This window comes from Symphalangus syndactylus, chromosome 18 (assembly GCF_028878055.3).
Source record: "Symphalangus syndactylus isolate Jambi chromosome 18, NHGRI_mSymSyn1-v2.1_pri, whole genome shotgun sequence".
NCBI lineage: Eukaryota > Metazoa > Chordata > Mammalia > Primates > Hylobatidae > Symphalangus > Symphalangus syndactylus.
The window spans coordinates 28380151-28399390 of record NC_072440.2 but is presented as its reverse complement, the minus strand read 5'-3'; the positions used below and the strand labels follow the sequence as shown (position 1 = coordinate 28399390).

At 36.6% G+C, this 19240-nt stretch overlaps 1 protein-coding gene and 1 long non-coding RNA gene across 8 annotated transcripts in view; one reads left to right on the top strand and one right to left on the bottom strand.

The window, feature by feature from the left end:
* LOC129468653 (uncharacterized) overlaps positions 1-19240 on the bottom strand; it is a 59023-nt gene that overhangs the window by 2360 nt on the left and 37423 nt on the right. Inside the window, exon 5 of one of the 5 annotated variants that reach the window (XR_010117065.1) lies at positions 10812-11639. The exons of 2 other annotated variants lie outside the window; for them this stretch is intronic. This is a non-coding gene — a long non-coding RNA (uncharacterized lncRNA). 2 more of the 5 variants (XR_010117066.1, XR_010117067.1) reach the window with 2 other exon arrangements.
* FCHO2 (FCH and mu domain containing endocytic adaptor 2) overlaps positions 1-19240 on the top strand; it is a 130795-nt gene that overhangs the window by 106750 nt on the left and 4805 nt on the right. For all 3 annotated transcript variants that reach the window (XM_055254473.2, XM_055254472.2, XM_063623171.1), the window contains 6 exons: positions 1110-1239; positions 8276-8387; positions 10861-11016; positions 11704-11836; positions 15339-15538; positions 16319-16383. In XM_055254473.2, the coding sequence (XP_055110448.1) occupies positions 1110-1239; positions 8276-8387; positions 10861-11016; positions 11704-11836; positions 15339-15538; positions 16319-16383 (796 nt within the window). The remainder of the gene's footprint in view (positions 1-1109; positions 1240-8275; positions 8388-10860; positions 11017-11703; positions 11837-15338; positions 15539-16318; positions 16384-19240) is intronic.

Below are 19240 nucleotides of genomic sequence, written 5' to 3'. Positions count from 1 at the left end.
AAAATGTGTATCTGTAAGTTTATATTCATGCAATGAAGAATTGACTGGTGTATGAATGCAAGTAGGGTTTTGTTTTTGCCTTTTTTTCATGTTCCTCAAATAACTGAGGACAGTTACCTTTCTTGCTCACAGCTTTGTATCTAGTACCTCATCCAGGGTCAGACACATAGTAGGCACTAAATAAATATCTATTTGCCTAATGCTTTTATAAGCAGGAAAAGGCTTTTGTTTTTTTTTTTTTTAAATGAAGACAAATATGCCTATTTTTTAAGAAAGCAAAACACCTCAGGAAGTGTTGCTAATGAATTATTGGTACAGTTAGGAATTTGGAAGGAAAAGAATCTGTTCACAAAAGTAAAAGATAAATGAATTGGAGTTATATTTTTTATATTTGTTTTATGTTTAACTAGAAAATTGGGAAGACAACAGAATTGAGTCTCTGAAGCCTTTGTATGGAGTGAGTTTTCTCAGTGAGGAAGCATTACAAGGAATTACTGAGGAAAATGTGAACAGATTTGTAAACACCAAAAGTGTAAAGGACAAGCAATATTTAAGGAGGAAAATATTTGCAAGAAAATAAGGCAAAGGCTTGGTGAAAGCTCAGATAATACTAAAACCTCCCCAAATTACATCAATCCATTCATAAAAGTGAAGGTTTTATTTTTATTTTCTAAATTAGCTAGAAAAAAATTTTAATCCCTTTTCTTCTGTGACTCATCCATTTGTTTCTGGCAAGGGTGTAGAGAAATAATTTTCTTATATTTATAGTCAGGTAAAGTGAATAACCCTTTTGGGAAGCAGTTTGGGAAGAACGTTTATACTGTTTAAACTAATTTAACTTCTGAGAATCTGTCTTAAACATGCTTTTTTAAATACAGAAAAATTTTTATGCACAAAGACCTTTTTTACAGCATTATTTCAAAATAACCTTTTCAGGCTTTAGTATGTTCTTAAAAATGATTTGATATATGGCATCTCTGATACTAAGTTACAAGAAACTCACACAGTAAATTTGGTTTGGTATGTTAAATTTACCTGATACTTAAAAATCTTCTCTAACAAGAGAGGTATTGTTTTAGCATTTTGATAAATAACTTTTTGTTTTTAAGCCCAGGCCATTCAGCCCACCTGTAACTTCTAACACCAGCCCACCTCCTGCTGCACCATTAGCCCGGGCAGAAAGTTCTTCTTCTATCTCATCATCTGCTTCATTGAGTGCTGCCAATACTCCAACAGTAGGTAAGTGATTATCATCAATTACATGTGAAATGTAGTGTACAAAGTATATGTATGCTAAATATGTATATATTTTTAAATGAGCTAATGAAGAATTTAACATTATAAATTTTGTTTTTCTGAAAACACACTTGGAATTTATTAACCTGTCCATGCTTTGCTTTTCTGTTTCACAGTCTGTTATCTGGATAGAAGAATTTTAACTGTGGTTAGCACTGTTAAGAATGAGTTAAATTTATAAATTGCTGATCAATATAAATAGTTGAAGGCAAAACAAAATGCAGTTCTTCCTACTGTGAACTGATAGTTGCATTTCTAAGTTTATGTTTTAAAAACAATAGTGTTTTAAAAATGATTGAATGAAAGAAAACAATTTGTGCTTGCAGCGAATTATATTTTTCCACAAGAATTTCAAGACTTAAAAATAGCTCTTAGGGAAGTGGTCCCCAACCTTTGGCACCAGGGACTGGTTTTGTGGAAGACAATTTTTTCCATGGACTGAGGTCAAGGGAATGGTTTCAGGATGATTCAAGTGCATTACATTTATTGTGCACTTTATTTCTATTATTACATTGTAATATATAATGAAATAATTATATAACTCACCATAGTGTAGAATCAGTGGGAGCCCTGAGCTTGTTGTCTTGCAACTAGTCAGTCCTGTCTGGGGGTGATGGGAAACAATGGCAGATCAGGCATTAGATTCTCATAAGAGTGCGCAACCTAGATCCCTCACATGCACAGTTCACAATAGGGTTCTTGCTCCTATGAGAATCTAATGCTGCTGCCAATCTGACCGGAGGCAGAGCTCAGGCTGTAATTTGAGTGATGGGGTGGGGGGCGGTTTACTTTAAATACAGATGACATTCACATTCACCTCCTTCTGTGCAGCTGGGTACTAGACTGTGGCCTGGAGGTTGAGGATCCGTGAAGCATAGCTATATGAACCTAAACCTCACCAAACAAGTTCAGTATTTTACTACATCTAGACTTTGCTCAAGAGTTTTTTTGTCATCACTTCTACTCAGTTTTTTCTACAAATTCTCACCTTTTTCACCCATTGTTAGGATAATAAAGCACAAAGCCACTTAGACAAAGCAGCTGTGTTGCAGGACATACAACTTCTCATAAAAATTGTAACTGTACTTATTGCTGCTGGTTTAAGTAGTGATGGGTTTATTCTTGATAATGCAAATCAGTGATTTGCACTAACCGAGTACTAATTCAGTAATGGTCAAAGTGTGGTCCTTGGACCTGCAGCATCTGCATTACCTGGGTACTTCTTAGAAATGCAGACTTTTAAAATCAGAAACCCTGGGAGTGGAACTAACAATCGTTTAATAGGCATTCCAGGTGATTCTGATGCATGCTAAGTTTGATAACCACAGCCCTAATTAAGCTGATTTAATTCCAGTTGATTTGTCAAGGCTCACATAGGAGAAATGCAACTTGTGTGTGGCCATTGTAAAAAGATGATAAGTAATATAGGCTAGAATGAAATATAAAATGGTTTGATTTCTAAATGTCTAAACATGATGTCACCATCTTATTACCTTTGTGAACACAGCATTTTTCCCATCTCTTAATTTTATGTAAACTGAATATGTCTAATAAGTTTGCCCTTTTATTTGGTTTAATGAATACTTCATTTTTATTTTTTGTTTGTGTGATTTTAATTTTTTCCCACAGAATATATATTTTAGTCCTAAAAAACCTAACTGGAACCTACTAGAAAGCAGGCAGGTGGTCTGGGTAACCTTATTTCCACTTTAGGTTTTTTTTTTTTTTTCATTATCTTTAGATTATTCAGGAGGTTTTTTGTTTGTGATGGAAACTTTAATTTCTATTGAATTGGTACGTATTAGTTTATAGTTTGAGCCAGTGCTGGCAATAGGACAACCAAAAGCAGGTGACAGTGATAATACAGGCAAGGCAGGTTGTATGTGAATTTTATACAACAAAGATTTTAAAAATCTTCCTAAAAAGTTCTCTTTCTTTGCCATGATTTTTCAACACTGTTTGGATTTAAGTTTCTGATTCTCCTTGTTTCTTGAAAATGTTTTCTTTTTCTGCATTATTTTGTTTTATTTAAATATAATAGAAGATGATAATTTGATTGGGACACACTCTGAAATTGAAAAGCACTGTGAGGCGTCACCAGGTATTTTATCAGAAGCAAACGTATGTGTTGACTAATGGTCCTTAAGTGTATCTAAAATATTTTGTTATCTAACTTTTCCTTTTCCAGAATTGTATGATGTCTCGGAAATCAAGAATTATGCTAAGATTAACTATTTCAGTTTTGTGCTAATTCCATCAAATTGCTGTACAGGATCCATTATATCAAATCCCCAACTTGCTGAATAAGATCCATTATATCAAATCCCCAACTATAAAAACACAATATTTTTGCATTTTCTTCTCTGCTTTCCTCAACTCAGCTTTAAGAAGTATCTATAAATCTTAATTCTAAAGCTATCAAAATCAGGTAAGAAGTGATCCAAAAAGAACTAAAAGGAATATGTCAGTTAAAAAAAAGCCTTTAACGTGGGCAAGGACTTCATGTCTAAAACACCAAAAGCAATGGCAACAAAAGCCAAAATCGACAAATGGGATCTCATTAAACTAAAGAGCTTCTGCACAGCAAAAGAAACTATCATCAGAGTGAACAGGCAACCTACACAATGGGAGAAAATTTTTGCAACCTACTCATCTGACAAAGGGCTAATATCCAGAATCTACAATGAACTCAAACAAATTTACAAGAAAAAAACAACCCCATCAAAAAGTGGGCAGAGGACATGAACAGACACTTCTCAAAAGAAGACATTTATGCAGCCAAAAAACACATGAAGAAATGCTCCTCATCACTGGCCATCAGAGAAATGCAAATCAAAACCACAGTGAGATACCATCTCACACCAGTTAGAATGGCCATCATTAAAAAATCAGGAAACAACAGGTGCTGGAGAGGATGTGGAGAAATAGGAACACTTTTACACTGTTGGTGGGACTGTAAACTAGTTCAACCATTGTGGAAGTCAGTGTGGCGATTCCTCAGGGATCTCGAACTAGAAATACCATTTGACCCAGCCATCCCATTACTGGGTATATACCCAAAGGACTATAAATCATGCTGCTATAAAGACACATGCACACGTATGTTTATTGCGGCACTATTCACAATAGCAAAGAGTTGGAACCAACCCAAATGTCCAACAACGATAGACTGGATTAAGAAAATGTGGCACATATACACCATGGAATACTATGCAGCCATAAAAAATGATGAGTTCGTGTCCTTTGTAGGGACATGGATGAAACTGGAAAACATCATTCTCAGTAAACTATTGCAAGGACAAAAAACCAAACACCGCATGTTCTCACTCATAGGTGGGAATTGAACAATGAGAACTCATGGACAGAGGAAGGGGAACTTCACGCTCCGGGGACTGTTGTGGGGTGGGGGGAGGGGGGAGGGACAGCATTAGGAGATACACCTAAGGCTAAATGACGAATTAATGGGTGCAGGAAATCAACATGGCACATGGATACATATGTAACAAACCTGCACATTGTGCACATGTACCCTAAAACCCTAAAGTATAATAAAAAAAAAAAAAAGCCTTTAATACTTAAATTAGTAGAGCAAAGGCTGTCATATACAAAAAACATACAGATGAAGTTAGAAGCATGGAGATGGTAGGAGATAGTAGGGAGTGGGTGTCTGTGTTTTATTTCTGAGCGGAAAGGAATTCTACATAAATATCCATTGATTGTTATAAGAAGGTATCCTATACCTGTTATGTACCTCAAGTTTATAAGCTCTCTACATTTTCAAAACATAAAATTATCTAAATATGTAACAAACCAAAATTAGAAACCACAATCTACCCTTATTAAGAGAATAAATTATTTCTAAGAAATTATTTATTTGGAATAATACAGTATAGTTTTAGACTTTTTAAAAGACTATTTAAGTACATATTTCCTATTCATTTTTTGAAGTATCCATGTGCAATATGATCTTGAAAGAAAAACAAAAATAGAAAATATGAAAGGGAATATGCCAAATGTTAAGTGGGTTTTAAGTTTTTCTTCAACTTTCCAATACTTTTCTCTGCTTGCCAATATTTCAGTAATGGCATAATTTACAGGGAAGCAAGGCATAATAATTTACAGAGTCGTGTTATGTGCCCAGATTAGATTGTTGAAAAGAATATTTATGCAGGTTTCTTTTAATTTTTAGTGTCAAAGCAGTAGTAGACATTAATGTTACCATTGACTTTATATAAATATTCATTTGTGTGAGTTACTCGAGACATTTTTTTTTTTTTTTTTTTTTTAATGAGACAGGGTCTCACTCCGTTGTCCAGACTGAAATTCAGGGATGTGATCATAGCTCACTATAAGCTCAAACTCCTGGGTTCAAGCAGTCCTCCCACCTCAGCCTCCCAAAGTACTGGAATTACAGGCGTGAGCCAGTACACCTGGTCAGGGAATATATTCATTTCATATTTAAGAGAGTATAATTTTAATAAAAGTATTACAATAACAAATGTTGGTGAGGATGTGGAGAAACTGGAACGCTTGTGCACTGTTGGTGAGAATGTAAAATGGTACACCTGCTGTGGAAAACAGTATGATTGTTCCTCAGAAAATGAAAAATGGAATTTACATATGATCCAGCAATTTTACTTCTGGGTATATACCCAAAAGAATTGAAAGCAGGACCTCAAAGAGATAGTTGTATACTCCTGTTCATAGCAGCACTATTCACAGCAGCCAAAAGGTAGAAGCAACCCATGTCCATTGTTGGATGAATGGATGAGCAAAATGTGGTATATGCATACAATAGAATATTATTCAGCCTTAAAAGGGAAGGAAATTCTAACATGCTATGATAACATGGCTGAACCTTGAAGACATTGTGCTAAGTTAAATACTGTATGCTTCCACTTACATGAGGTACTTAAAGAGTAGTCAAACTCATAGAGACAGCAAGTAGAATGGTGGTTGCCAGGGGCTGGGGAAACTGGTGGGAGTTGTTTCATGGGTATAGGGTTTCCGTTTTATAAGAAGAAGAGAGTTATGGAGATGGATGATAGTGATTGTTGCACAGCGTTATGAATATATTTCATACCAGTGAACTGTATGCTTAAGAATAATTAAGATGGTAACTTTTATGTTTATTTTACTACAGTTACAAAATTGGAGAGAAAAGATTATTACAGCCTTTGTCTTTTTTAGAAAATATGTTTTCCTGAATTTCTGATGACCCTCTTGTTTAGAACAATATATTAGGGAAAAAAGTGGATTGAACTAAGTTAGATTTACAGTGAAGTTTTCCAGTGTACAAACATAAAGTTTTGTATTTATAATCAGTAAATTTATGCTTAGTCAGCTTTTTTTCACTTGCTATTTTCTCGCATCCCAAAACTAATGACGCTTGATCAGGCCACTAGCTTTCACCTAACTGCTCTCACCTGATCCAAACTTGATTCCCTGCCAACAGTCATTTTTCCCTTCCATCTAGGATTTACTCTGTGTTCAGAGAGATCTTACTACATAAAAGCCTAATAATGTTTCTCTCAAACATTATCAGTGGTTTCTAGTGACAAAAGGATAAAATTAAAGGTCTTTCATACCCTAATATGGATCATGAGCACTTTTCCAGCCTCATCTTTGTGTCTTTTCATCACTCCAGCCTATCCCTCACAGTTTTTGTTTTGCTTCTGCTTTGCAAAACTAGTATGTGCTGGTGCTTCAAAAAGGCACCATTTTTTTTAATGTCCCCCTAGCACAGTGCCTGGCACATGTTAGTGGTTAATACATAGTAGCTGTTGTGATTTCGTGAATAACTTTTTAACTGTGAAGAACCTTCTAAATCCAAATTCCTTCAAAATCTAGAATACCAAGCCAACAGTGTCTTTTTTCACTATTTGTAGCATCTCAGATTTAGTTGTGAGGCAGAAAAAGCCAGTACTGATTTTTATCAGAATTAATATTTACGGTATCTCAGAGGTAATTCAGTGTTTCACTACAGGAGTCGCATCTGAAATAAAAATGTCTGATGGCTGTTAATGTTGTGTAACATTTATATAAGAAAAGCGTATATTCAAATTTCAGAGATAAGTGTTGACCTAGATTATTTATTTTTTTCTTTCACTAAGGATGAATAATTATAACAAACTCTCATATATTTTTATAAAATTGCATTTTATATATTAAATGCTCCCACTTTGGAAAATCAGTAGCAGTAGCAGTAAGGCACGCAGTGGTACGAAGAGTGCGTTTATGAAGGAAAACAAAGGCAGTGCACTATTTTGAGGGGATACTTCATTTACGTTAAATTTAAAACAATAAACAGAAACCTGAACACTTGCATAAATTTGTTTACATTTTAATTTTGCTCAGTAGACACTGATCTTTCTCTGATTTGACTCTAAAAGGTGTCTTATCTGAGTGAACTTTGGTCAGGGTTTTTTTTTTTAAATAATGTTATTAGTCAAATATTTATTAGTCAAATATTGAGGCAAAGTAATGTGGGAATACAATACAAGCATCAGACAAAGAGGAAGTTAAAGAGAATTATAATAATAATGAGTAGTGTATGAAACATTACTACTTGGATAGAAAAACTTAAATACAAAAATCCTAAATTGGCCTTAAATTATGCCCTGAATTATATGATTGATAGAACCTGGAGGAATTTGGTATTTGAATGTTTTTGAAGCCGTATTTTTGAAATTTTAGCTCTTTAGTCAAGGGCTTTTTTATTCTGACATTCCTTAACCATTCTGTCTTTCCATTTAAAAGAAATGTCTGTGTGACATGTCTTCCTGGGTTTTCTTTGTCCGTTGTATTAATGCTCCAATTTGTTTTATACTGTATTTCTTAGCCTCCAGATTTATCATGGGACATGACTGAAACCAGTGGTAGGGTCATTTGTGACAACCTAACAATGTGAATCTAACTATCTTGATATTTAATTTATGTCTTTCTGAAGGATTTAACAAGTTAATTGTATATATTCTAGGTGTGTCACGGGGTCCCAGCCCTGTCAGCCTTGGAAATCAGGATACCTTACCTGTGGCAGTCGCCCTTACAGAATCTGTTAATGCCTACTTTAAAGGAGCAGATCCCACCAAGTTAGTTTTTAAAATATATACATGTATGTATATGTATGTGTGTTGGGTGGAGGAGGCAATGGGGCTTGGTGGTAAATTTTAAGAATTACATTTTGATTCTGTGTAGATTACAGTTTTCTGTTGTTTATTTACCTGTTTTTTTGCTATCTAATATAGTCATTTGACAATTGCATTCAATGTACATTCATTCATCAAATACTTGAGCACCTATTATTTCTAAGACTCTGTTACATGTGCACTGAGGATACTTTAGTAAACAAAAGAGTTCTCTCCTGAGCTTGCATTATAGTGAGGGAAAACTAAAAGAAACAGCTGTATGTATTGGATATTGATATACACTATGAAGAAAAATAAACCAGGGTTAGAGGCTAGAGAAACATTAGATAGAGGGCTATTTTAGATAGAATGACCAGGGTGAACTTTTTTGAGGTTAATTTAAGCAGGTAGTTGAAAGACATGGAGGAGCAAGCCATGCAGATATCTGAGGAAAGTATTCCAGGAAGAGGGAACCAGTGAGTGTAGGATACCAAGGTAAAAGCATATTTGGTATATTCAAGAAACAGCAAGCAAAACCATGTCACTGAGTAGGAGTAAACAGGAGAGTACTTGAAGATGAGTCCGGAGAGGTATGAGACCAGGTTAGGCATTGTAGGCCATGATAAGGAATTTGGAATTTATTTTGAGTAACATGGAAAGCCAGTGGAGGCTTTGAGCAGAGGAATGATGAAATTACATGTGTTTTCAGAGGAGCACTCCGGTTGCTGTATGGAGAATAAACTGGGGGCAGAGGGTGCAGTAGGCAGTCAGAATAGATGCAGAGAGAAAGTTAGAAAATTAATTACGGAAGTCCAGGTGAGAGATAATGGTGGCTTGTATAAGGGTATTAGCAGAGCAGGTGATGAGTAGTAATGAGATTCTGAATGTATTTTGAAAACAGAATTGTCAAGATTTGTTGGAGGCAAAATGCTAAGTTTGAAGTTTAAGACATCTTAGTGGAAATGTTGAGTTGATACTTAGATACATGATTCTGGAGTTCAAGGAGCTAGAGATAAAATACTTGGTAGTGTAATTAGTTTGTAGATAATACTCAAAATTAGTGGCCTTAAGGAATAGACAGAAAAGAGATCTGAAAACTAAGTCTTGATTCCCTCCAGTGTTTAGAAAACAGGAAGATGAGAATGATCTAACAAAGGAATTTGAGAGAGCAAGCAGCAAGAGAGGTGAGGAGAGAACCAGTAGACCCGTGTCTAGAAACTAAGTGAATAAATCATTTCTTGAAGGCAGATGTGAACCTGTATCTGATGCTGCTTGAAGGTCAAGAAAAATTGACCATTGACCATAATTGATGACATTCACAAGAGAGATTTTAGTGGCGTAGTGGAGATGAAAGTATGCTTTGAGAGTGTTCGGGAGCCAAAGGTGATGCAGTCTAGACAACTATATTTAGAGAGAACAAATCCAGTTATTTCAGGATGTTTTGCTCTAAGTGGGAGCAGAGAAATGGAATGGTAGCAGGAGTGAGGTGGTGGAATCAAAGGACGGTTTTATTTATTTTCATTTTTGTGTTTTTTAAAAGATGATATATATTTCAGCATGTCTGCATGCTAATGGGAAAGATCCAGTATTTACGGAAAAATAGGACTTGCAGAAAAAAGAGGGAACAATCACATGAATGAAGTCCTTCAGTATATAAGAGCAGATGAGTTCCAGTGCAGAATTGCTGGGATTGGCCTGAGGTGCAGAAATTGATTATCTGTTGAAGCAGTATGGACTGCAGAAGATACGGACAAAAAGTTAGGTAGATTTACTAGTGAGAGTATGAGTAAGTTATTTTTTTATTTCCTCAGTAAAATTAAGAGCACCGTCATCAGCTAAGAGTTGGGGGAAGGACTATTGCAGGTTAGAGATAAAAGGGGAAGCTAGGAAAAGACCAAAAGAAGAATAAATAGACTTGGGAAATGTGGTAAGATTACCAAAGGGGTCCAGTTGAGAGTTTTGGCTATGTAGTTATGTTTCAAAGGAAGAAAGGCTAGAGGGTTGGAAGAAGCAATGAGGAGCAAGGGGGACAGCTACCATCACCATCGCCAGGCCAGTGCTTTTTGGGGTTTGGGAGGGAAAAATAGCGGCAACTAGGTATAGCATTATGAGGAAAGCAATATCCTTCCAGGGAGGGAATGGTTATCACAAAAAAGTGAAGGAATATTATCAGTGTGCTTGCATTTGTGTTTAGAGTTTAATTCCAGGAAAAGATGATGCTAGATGAGTATACCATTTCATGTATATAATTTTTAAAAATTAAATTGAAAAAATAATTTATAGTTATGATAAAGGGTATAGATACACACATATATAGGTGCGTGTGTGTGTGCACACACGCACACGCATACGCATGCATGTGCCTTTTTAAGCCAAATACTCTTTAAATGGAGATTAGAGCATTTTATTTAAACACTTTTCAAAATCCCTGTTTTAGGTGTATTGTGAAGATCACTGGTGATATGACAATGTCATTTCCAAGTGGAATTATTAAAGTCTTCACCAGCAATCCAACTCCAGCTGTGTTGTGCTTCAGGGTGAAAAATATCAGCAGACTAGAGCAGATTCTTCCAAATGCACAGCTTGTGTTCAGGTTTGTGTACTTTTTGTTTTGAAGGTTGAAATTTCTTTTTAAGATTTTCTTTCCTACGGTGCACAGTGACTCACATCTGTAATCCCAGCAGTTTGGGAGGCTGAGGCAGGTGGATTGCTTGAGCCCAGGAGTTCGAAACCAGCCTGGGCAATGTGGCAAAACCCCATCTCTACCAAAAAAAAAAAAAAAAAAAACCAAGAACAAAAATTAGCTGGGCATGATGGTGCATTCCTGTAGTCCCAGCTACTCAGGAGGCTGAGGTGGGAGAATCGCTTGAGCCTGGGAGGCAGAGGTTGCAGTGAGCCAAGATCGTGTCACTGCACTCCAGCCTTGGTGACAGAGCTAGACCCTGTCTCAAAAAAAATGTTTTCCCCCTTCTTCTTTGAAATAATAATATTCAATTTGAAAACCATACCAAAATTATTCTTACTAAACACCCTTCTGCTATCTTTTTATTTTGTTTTCAGTGGTGCTAATAGTTATTTTAAGATTCTTTTCTCTCTCTCCATCTTCTCATCTTTCAAGCAAGCTTCTGCTGTGTTCCATTCTTCATCCCCGATCTAATTTTCCTTCATCCCACCTCTTGGTTTATTTCTACTAGTTTTTCCTGGGTGACCAAATTACTACACAGAGGCAAAAAATAAAGGTAAGTCAATAAAATAACAGATATATTTTTTATACATGTAGTGATCCATCACAATGTGATTCCAACACAAAAGATTTTTGGATGAACATGCAAGCTGTTACTGTCTACCTCAAGAAGCTGTCAGAGCAAAATCCAGCTGCTTCTTATTATAATGTAGATGTATTAAAGTATCAGGTGAGTGTCACATCATTGCAAAAATTCTAAATTAAAATATTAAAAAATGGAATCTAGCATATAATTAAATGAATAAGTATGTCATAGCCAAGTGAGTTTTTTCCCAGAAATTCAAGGATGTTTTGAAATTAGAAAATCTGTTTATAAGCCAGTGGAGATTTTGACCAGTTTGGTAAAATTCACTATTTGTTCATGATTAAAATACTGAGTAAATATAAATGCATAAATTTGTCCTTAACCTGAAAAGACTAGCAGTATCAGTCTTAACAATGAAACTCCCAAAGTAATCAGTTAAAGTTAGGAATGGCAGAGATGCCCATTAGCGTATCCTAATGCCCATTAGTAGATCCTGTTAGTATATAAGAGTTTTCTGGATGTGTTAGCCAGTACAGTCAGGTAAGAGAACAAAATAAGCATTAATAAATACTGGGAAAGAGGAATCAAAATTATTATTGCTTACAGGTGATATATTCCTCTCAAGAGAACCAACTGAAGAACTATTTGACATAAGGGCATTTAATACAGGTGGTCAGTTTAGAAATTAATACCAAAATTAATAACTTTTAAAACCAATTAGAAAACCTAGTGGAGAAAAATATTCACAATAGAACAATTAGGAAGAAACACAACAGAATCTCTAGTGACGTGAATATGGAAAGATTCATGCTGTAAAAGTTTAGCTGTTTCTCAGTTAACTTATACATCTAATATAATACTGATCAGAAACCCAGTGGAGTTATGTCTTTGTGTTTGGAGGCTTGACAGTCATTTTCAAGGTTCTCTAGAAGAATAAAGCTTACAAGAATAAGTCAAGAATTTTTTATTTTAAAGAGATGGAGTCCCATTCTCTTGCTCAGGATGGAGTAGAGTAGCGTGATCACATCTCACTGCAGCCTCAAACTCCTGCGCTCAAGCAGTCTTCCAGCCTTAGCCTCCCAAGTGACTGGGACTAAAGGCACAAACCACCGCTCCTGGCAAGAAATGTTTTGAACAGTAAAGTGGAGTAATGTTTTAGCTTTAATGGGAAAGCTTAGTATAAGGTGACAGTATTTAAAATAGTTTGGAACTAACGCAGCAGTAGATGGCCAGATGAAGGAAGAGATTAGAGTATCCAGAAATAGATCTAAGAATAAATGGAAAATTGTTTATATGACATAGTAGCATTTCAAGGCAATGTGGACGTGATGAATTTTTCAAAAAGTGATGTTGAGGATAGCAAGCTAGACACTTGAGAAAAAAATTAAGCTGAATCCCTGTTAGACTTCTAGCCAAAGTAAAATCCATGTGTATCAAAGGTTTAATACTAATAATAAGAGATACCATAAAGGTACTAAAATAAAGTAATGGGTGAAGATACAGTTGACCCTTAAACAACAAGGATCTAAACTGTGCAGGTCCACTTATACGAGGATTCTTTTTAACCAAACACCAATCGAAAATGCAATGATTGTGGGATGCAAAACTCATGTACAAACAGAGGGCCAACTTTTTCTATATGTGGGTTCCACAGGGCCAACTATGGGTCTTGAGTATGCACAGATTAGTATATACACAGGGGTCCTGGAACCAACCCTCCCAAGTATGCTGAGGAACAACTGTATATGTATCTCTCTGTGTGTGTATATATGTAATACATATTTATTACATATTTTAATCTTGAAGTGCAGAAGACCTAAGTATGATATGAAACCCAGAAGCCATGTAAGAAGAGAATGAGATATTTGATAAATAAATAAATGTGTGTGTATAAAATATTTTGTTAAACCTTTAAACACAATCAGTATTTAATCTGTGAGAAAAGTATTTACGACACATAAGATGGACCAAAGGGCTTACCCCAAAGAGCCCTTGTAAATTTGTAAGCAACATGTGAATAACTCAATAGACAACCTATGGAAAGATGCTCCATGTCAGTAGTAATGAGAGCAGTAAATACTAAGATAACAATGAGGTATCAGTTTAGCCCATCAGATTTACAAAAATGAAAGTTCGCTTTATCCAGTATTAAGAAAGTTATGATCACTTGTTAATAGGATGCAAGTAAAACCTCTTAGAAGGCAATTCTGTTAGATTGTTGAAAGATGTAACCTTTAATTCAACAATTCCACTTCCAGAAATCATCAGAAATACACAACTGGATGAAGATAAGGCACAAAGGATATTTGCTGTAGCATTGTTTAGAAACCACCTAAGTACATACACATCAGCAGAGGAGGAAATTAATTACTGTAGCCATTAGAAAGAATGACATGGATCTATGTTTGCATATGCCTGAAGAGTCTGGAAGGATATATGCCAGGATTCCAAGGGATAAATTTCCTACTTTATATTTCTCTATTTTTTGAGTTTTTAATAGGATAATTTTATTAAAATGGCTTATGTTTCTAGAAAATAAATACTTAAAGAATAAAAAAGTGCTGCCACTTAAATTGACTTAAAGTTTCTTACAGGTGTTCATTTATTCAACAGATGTGTATTGTTCAGTGCATGTAATTGCTGGGAGTAAGACAGGGAGACAGTAAAGATCAGTAATATTCTATGGGCTGGACTTTGTTGCTCTCGCCTGTAATCCCAGTACTTTGAGAGGCTGAGGCGAGAAGATTGCTTGAGCCCAGGAGTTCAAGAGCAGTCTGGGCAATAAAAAGAAACCCCATCTCTACAAAAAATGTAAAATTATCTGGGTGTGATGGCACAAGCCTGTAGTCCTAGCTAGTACAGAGGCTGAGGTGGGAGGATTGCTTGAGCCCAGGAGGTTGAGGCTGCAGTGAGCCATGAGCATGCCACTGCACTCCAGCCTGGGCAACAGAGTGAGACCCTGTCTCAAAATAATAATCATAATATTCTGTGTTAGAAAATGAGTGGTATGGAAAAAAGAAAAAGTATAGACTAAGGTAAGGAAGATTGAAAATACAGTTTTCAGTGTAAATTTAAACAGAGCAGTCAGAGTAGGTCTCCTTAAAAAGGAGCCATTGGACAAGGAGCTTAAGAATTTGAAGGAATTATTACACCATTTACTGTGAGTCATGTGATTAAACATTTGAAGTTGGAAGTATTCTAATTGCAGGCTTATGGTACTATGTGGTGACCTTTTTTCTCACTGTTCTAAATCTGAATTCTTATAATGTATGAAGAATCTTTTAATTCTGTGTTGAATGTTGGAAGATTTGCAAACTTTACGTGCATAAATAAGAATTCCTTCATAAAATGCTGATTTCTGGGCCCTGTCCCTAAGCTGTTGAATCAGATTTTCTGCAGTTGGAGCTAAGGGAATGTGTGTTATAAACAAGCACCACAGCAATTTTGATGTAGGTAGTAGTAGGTCCCCACATTGAGAATGATCCTTATACTCCTTTGAGATAGGTCTGCTTCACTCTGCCAACAGATAGTCCCCTCATTAGATATTTTTGATTTTGTGGACTTACATGTTCAAGTGTCCATGTCATTAACATGACTTCTTAACTTTTCAGGCCAAAAACAATTGTTTGTTCTTTTCTCTTTAAAGGTATCATCAAATGGTATTCAGTCCACTCCTCTGAATCTTGCAACATACTGGAAATGTAGTGCTAGCACCACAGATCTTAGAGTGGATTATAAATACAATCCAGAAGCTATGGTGGCACCTAGTGTGCTTTCCAACATACAGGTGGTGGTACCAGTGGATGGAGGAGTAACGAACATGCAGTCCCTTCCGCCTGCAATATGGTAAATTAAACATACGTTTCTGAATTCCCACTAAATTTTTGTTGGAATCCCCAACTTCTGGAACCCAAGTTCTGTAAGTTTTCTTAGAAGGTTGAAAAATGTTAGTGCCTTTTTCCATAGAAACCATGCTGTAAAAGATGCAGTTCATTTTACTAGTCAAACCATAGTAACCTTAATCAAAAATAAACAAAACTAGTTTTGCTGTAAGTACCACCCAGACTTCAATGATTCCATACTAACTTTACCATTAGGCAGAGTGCTTGACCTCTCTAAACTTCTTTTTTTTTTTTTTTTTTTTCATTTAAAAAATACAAATATTTTATGGATTAAATATAGCATCTGGCAAATCTATAGGAACAGGAACACCTATCTAATTAGTGTTTAATAGTATTAGTAACTCCCATCTCTTAGCAACTTCTCCTGTCCCCTCTGTTAGTATTAGTATAGACTCTAACCACTCTTTATAGTTGCTTCATCATTTAATAACATGTGTCTTCCTTGACTAATGAAGGTACTGATCCCTATACACATTCCATTTTACTTTCTCTGACCAATAGGAATGAGAATTACATAATTTGGTAAACTTCCATTAATTGAAAAAGATACAGCATTATATTTATACTATATCATAAGCACATTTTCACCAGTTAATACTACTTAAACTTAGCACTATATTTGTTGTAGTGAAAATATTTAAAATACAGTTATTTATTGAGGTCCCATTCATGTATCAGGTACTATACTAGACACAAAACCTGAAGATATCTGTTCTTATTGCAGGAATGCAGAGCAAATGAAAGCCTTTTGGAAACTGTCTAGTATTTCAGAAAAATCAGAAAATGGAGGTAAGTGTGTGCATCCTTTTTTGTTTATAAAATGATGTCACTGAAAATTGATTGTTTTTTTTTTTTTGAGACAGAGTCTAGCTTTGTTGCCAGGCTGGAGTGCAGTAACACAATCTCAGCTCACTGCAACCTCCGCCTCCTGGGTTCAAGCCATTCTCTTGCCTCAGCCTCCCGAGTAGCTGAGATTACAGGCACATGCCACCACACCCAGCTAATTTTTGTATTTTTTTTTTTTTTTTTTTAGTAGAGACAGGGTTTCAGTATGTTACCCAGGATGGTCTCAATCTCCTGACCTCATGATCCGCCCACCTCGGCCTCCCAAAGTGCTGGGCTTACAGGCGTGAGCCACTGCGCCCGGCTGTGGGTGCACCGTTCCTGAAAGCACTGCAATACCTTTTTTAAGGGCATGCTTATGTAAAGTTTCCTCCTGGAATTTCATGCCCTCAGTTCTAGAACTGACCACTAGGTGGAAGTTAATACCTTTAGTAAGAATGGACCAGCTGAGATTCAGAACACATTTGTTCGTCTAGATTGAGTATGTGTTCTCTATAAGAAAAAGAATTTATTTTGCCATAACTTTATAAATATTATGTTAATACTTCTTATATTTACATGCTAACATTAAGAAACAATACCTAGTAAATTTAAAGAAATAGAACTATCTGTTCCATGTAGGTAACCTGATAACTAATTGAAACTGATTTAACACAGTTTAGTTCATTCTGTTAATGGGATTCTCCTGACCTCCCAGAAATCATGTAGAAGCTTCTGGGCTTTAAAAAGCCCCTTGCCGTCCTGGCACAGTGGTTCACGCTTGTAAACCCAGCACTTTGGGAGGCCGAGGCGGGGTGGATCACTTGAAGTCAGGAGTTCAAGACCAGCCTGGCCAACATGGTGAAACCCCATCTCTTTTAAAAATACAAAAATTAGCTGGGCGTGGTGGTGCATGCCTGTAATTCCAGCTATTCAGGGGACTTAAGCATGAGAATCACTTGAACCCAAGGAGGCGGAGGTTGCAGTGAGCCGAGATGGTGCCCCTGCTCTCCAGCCTGGGTGACAGAGTAAGACTCTGTCTCAAAAAAAAAAAAAAGACCCCCTTGCCTTCTCCAGTTCTCTAAAAGAACCTTTTTCCTGTCCATTTCCCCCTGTTAAAGCTAACTATCAACAGCCTTCAATTTTCTGACGAATATTTTAAGGAGCAGCAAGTTATGCTTCTCTCACTAGGTACATCTGTTTGTGTTCATAATGCCGAGGAAAAGGCTCTCCTAGCTGATCACTTCTGTAACTCAACTTATAATAAGGATGTAATTCTCGGGACAGCCAAGTCTTTAACATTAGATAGTCTTATTTTCCCTTAATCAAAAGAGAATTCTTCTGCCTTCTTTTGAATGTGTAATTTTAGTCTACAATAACTTTTCTGCTTGTTTTAGGGTTTTTTTTTTTTTTTTTTGAGATGGAGCCTTACTCTGTTGCCCAGTCTGGAGTGCAGCGGCATGATCTTGGCTCACTGCAACCTCTGCCTCCCAGGTTCAAGTGATTCTCCTGCCTCAGCCTCCCAAGTAGCTGGGATTACAGGCGCCTACCACCACATCCAGCTAATTTTTGTATTTTTAGTAGAGACAGAGTTTCGCCATGTTGGCCAGGCTGGTCTTGAACTCCTGATCTCAGGTGATCTGCCAGCCTCAGCCTCCCAAAGTGCTGGGATTACAGGCATGAGCCACCATGCCCAGCCTAGTCTCCAATAACTGTATTGGATAGGGTTTTTTGGCTTTTCAAATGTTGCTGAGCTTTTTCTTTTTGACTATTTTGAGCATAATATAAAACATATCAGTAGCTTTTCTCATAGATATTTCTGTAGAAAGGACCATAAACATGTCTGTGTTGTTTATTCATTTACACCTGCCATGCAGAATAAGCCTTTTACTGGAGAGCCATACATTGGGTGAAATAACCAAGCAAATCTGCAGTTCCTTTTTTGCTGTTTGGTACTTATAGGTTGCCCATTTTCAGCTGGCCAACTGCATTGACTTTAACCCTAGCTATTAATATATAGCTTTTTGTGAGCCAAGCTAAAATTCCTAGTTTAAATTGAAGTAAACCAGCAATCCTATTTGCATTAAGGGCTTATAACCAGTTTAGAAGGACAAAAGGATCCTTTTCCCCAATGTAATGAAACTATACTATTGTAAATAATTACCAAGAAAGAAATTTGTTCTCTCAAAAATAAGACACAGGCTGGGTGCAGTGGCTCATGCCTGTAATCCCAGCACTTTGGGAGGCCGAGGCGGGTGGATCATGAGGTCAAGAGATCGAGACCATCCTGGTCAACATGGTGAAACCCCGTCTCTACTAAAAATACAAAACTTAGCTGGATGTAGTGGCACGCACCTGTAGTGTCAGCTACTCAGGAGGCTGAGGCAGGAGAATTGTTTGAACACGGGAGGTGGAGGTTGCGGTGAGCCGAGATTGCACCACTGCCCTCCAGCCTGGCGCAGAGTGAGACTCCGTCTTAAAAAAATAAAAAAATGAGACACACATTTTCTAAACAGATTTTAAGTTTCTCTCTGCTGTTCAGGTATCAGGTGTTTCTGTGAGGAAATGGAAAAATCTTATAAATGTGGTTTTTGATGTGGTTAGTTAAGCCTTTGAAAAGAATATCCAAGGCCAGGCATGGTGGCTCATTCCTGCAATCCCAGCACTTTGGGAGGCTGAGGCAGGTGGATCACTTGAGGCCAGGAGTTGGAGACCAGCCTAGACAACGTGGCAAAACCCTGTCTCTACTAAAAATACAAAAATTAACCAAGTGTGGTGGCATGTGCCTGTAGTCCCAGTTACTCAGGAGGCTGAGGCACGAGAC